Below are 3175 nucleotides of genomic sequence, written 5' to 3' on the forward strand. Positions count from 1 at the left end.
TGAAAAAAGTCTGCAACTTTATCTTAAATACAAATTGCAGAATTTTGACTATAAAAGTGTATTTTAGAGATAAAACTGGATTTCAAAGAATGAGGCAATCATATAGTTAATCTATTTTCAGACTTAAAAATTAACTGTATGGATTATGTGTTATTGGAAACCAAACAGAACTATCAACTAATAAATATGCACACAAAAAAAAAAAAAGAGGTAGATAAAAAAATACCAGATATTCCTTGCCCAAAATCAGGTATTACACTTGAAAAAAAAAAAAGTCAAATTACTGTCACATGTGCAGTCACTGCATTAGGAGAAAAGTGTCGTCCAGCTAACTATTTAGAAAAACTGTACCAAAAAGTTACCACTAAAACAGGCAAAATAAAATCTGCCTTTATTGCTTGCTCCAGATTACCACCTTTTTCAAAAGTGTGCTGCCATTTAGAATGAAACATTAAATAAAAGGGCTATCATTTAAGTCTCTACAAACCAGAAGCTCTCAAAGTAAAATTACATCCTTAAGCACTGCAGATATCTGCAGAGACATAGAATTTCAGCACTAACATTTTTGCCTGAGGTTGTCCAATGTCCTTGGTTTTATTCTAGTCTCAGCTTCCTCCTGCTCACATACCTGTATGCTTACGACACCCAGTGCGACTACATGATGCAATTTAAGAAGTACAGTAAAAGGTCAAGCACTTTAAAATCATACCATTCACATCCCTAATGGCGTTGTTTTTTTTAAACAGGCAGTTGGCTGGACTGTGCAATTCTCTCTATACTTCAGCTGAGACAGGTCTTTTACTTAAATATGTGCAATAATTTCCTAGAAAGTTACTGCCATTTAACTATGCATTTTTTCAAGGCACTGTACACAAAAGAACTCCTACAATTGCCGACCAGCCTACCACATGAAAATTTTAACCTTCTATCAAGATAGCGACACATGTTTCGCTTGTTCTTTGTATCAAGTGACATAAAGCAGCACAAGAAGCATAACAACGAAACTGAAATGTCCCGGGTCCTTCAACATAGTCACAATGAATACTGGTCCCCTATACAAATGAGAGATACAAAGCTGTAAAATGTAATACAAGAATATAATTTTATTGCGTTAATCTGCATATGTATTGGTACAGCTGTTCCGTGAACGCTTCTGAGGAAAATTTTTCCATAACTCTGGCTCTCCCAGCTGCTCCCATTGTGTCCTTTAAGAGAGGATCTCTCACAATCTTTTCCATGGCCTCAGAGAATTGTGTTGGCAGAGGATCACACAAAAATCCTGTAACATTATGCAAGATTGATTCTAAAGGACCACCTGAATTAACCGCTATAACTGGACACCTCATATACATTGCCTCCAGAGGAACAATGCCAAAATGTTCATTGCTTGGTGTATAAAGCACACACACAGAGTTACTAAAAAGAGAGATTTTCTGTTCATCTGAGAATGATCTCAGAAAAGTGACATGGTCATTAACACTAAGCTTGACTGCAAGTCTCCTCAGCTCTTCATAGTGCTCCACGTTTTCCAGAACTCGTTTATCATAACCACCTGCCATAACCAGGTGAACTTCATTCCACTCATGAGAATCAAGTCTTCCTTGAAGCTCATGCAAAGCTTCAAGAGCCAATGCTAGGTTCTTTTTTCTCTCATACCTATTAATTGAAAGAAACAGGAACTTTTTCTTTTCCGGTATCAGGTCAGCTATGTCCACAGGAACTACTGTTTCAAAGCTACTGATGTTGAGTGACGGGTAGAGGACATCTGGGCTTATGTGACATAAGGACTTAAACGTGTCCTTGAAGACACTGGCGGTGAACCTGCTGTTCACAACAATACAGTCTGCCATGCCAGTTGTATACTCTTCCAGCCAGTCAAGCGGTAATCTGTAGATGCGCTTTAGGAGAGATTCTCTCTTGGTCAGAAGCTGATCAGGAAAGTGACAGTAAAACAAAACCTTCTTACGAGTTCTGGCCAGTCTAAGTACAGGAATGCAAGCAGACACCTAGTGCAACCACGAAAGACAGGACAAGAGGAGGCATCCGTTATTTGTGTTACTGCTGCTGGCACATACACGTGACTTCAAAGCCATGGCCCGAGAGCCAGCCCCATGCAAACCAAGTGCCTTCTCCCTTTCCCCTCCACAATCGCACTACCCGCAATCCCTGGTCCAGGACCTCCAGCTGCGGCTCTGGGTTTCCTCCCTCACCTCAGCCCGCGAGGCCGCCAAGGCCCCATCAAGCCGCGGCCCTTCCCCACGCACCTCCTCCTGTCAAGGCCCGCCACGGGGGCGGCGGGGAGCTGTGAGGGGAGCCCGCCAGCATCCCCGCCTCCCCTCGGGCTTCCCCCCGCCGCCGCCGCAGCAGCAGCGGGGCCGCAAATGGCGGCTGCGCCCCCTGCCCCGCACCTGGTCACAGACGAAGGCATCCGCCCGCTCGCCGCTGAGCAGCAGGATGTAGAGCGCCACGAAGGCCATGCGCAGGGCGGCGCACAGCGCGTGCCCGCGGCCGCACAGGCTGCGCGGCAGCCACCCGCCGGCCTGCCGCACCGACAGCCCCCGCGTCTCCGCGAAGCAACGCGCGGCGTCGTAGTGCGCCGTCCAGATCTGCACCCGGCAACCCCGCGACTGCAGCGCCAGCGCCGCGTCCACCACCAGCCGCTCCGCCCCGCCCAGCCCCAGGTCCGGGTGCAGGAACAGCACGGACGGGCCCTCCCCGGCTGCCGCCATGGCTGCCGTGGGCGGAAGAAGCGGCCCACCCGCCGGCCACGTACTGAGAAGCAACGCGCATGCGCAGCCCACCGGCCACAGCAGGACACGTCAGCCTTCCTCCCGGGCTTTCCCTGTCACCCCACCCGCCGGCTGGCCTGGCGCTGCCCGGCGCCTCCTCCCGCGCTTCCTCTGCTCCGCCGCCCCGGCCGGTCGCCGGTGAGGGAGCAGGTGCGATCGAGGCGTCGTACGGAGTCAGCTCGCTCGGGAAGCGGCCGCTGAGGGAGAGAGGAGAAGCAAAATTAGTCGGCGCTGCTCAGGCACCATCGCGGGCAGCCGCCAGGCACCGGGAGGCGCGGCGTGGGGCGGGGCCAGCTGCGGGCAGGGACGTGGCCGGAGCCGCTGTACAGGAGTGGGTGTGAGGCTGTGCTGACCCCCCGAGCCAGCGGCCGCCGTCGCTATGGTGA

At 50.5% G+C, this 3175-nt stretch overlaps 1 protein-coding gene across 1 annotated transcript; it reads right to left on the bottom strand.

The window, feature by feature from the left end:
* Nucleotides 1–1103: 1103 nt before the first annotated feature.
* Nucleotides 1104–2729, bottom strand: ALG2 (ALG2 alpha-1,3/1,6-mannosyltransferase; the record flags this gene model as incomplete). The annotated part of the gene is made up of 2 exons (XM_081996894.1): nucleotides 1104–2006; nucleotides 2409–2729. 2 exons carry the CDS (start codon nucleotides 2727–2729, stop codon nucleotides 1104–1106), a joined length of 1224 nt encoding a protein of 407 aa, XP_081853020.1.
* Between the last annotated feature and the right edge of the window lie 446 nt (nucleotides 2730–3175).

The sequence above is a fragment of the Phaethon aethereus genome (assembly GCF_964289735.1).
Source record: "Phaethon aethereus genome assembly, chromosome: 2".
Classification (NCBI taxonomy): domain Eukaryota; kingdom Metazoa; phylum Chordata; class Aves; order Phaethontiformes; family Phaethontidae; genus Phaethon; species Phaethon aethereus.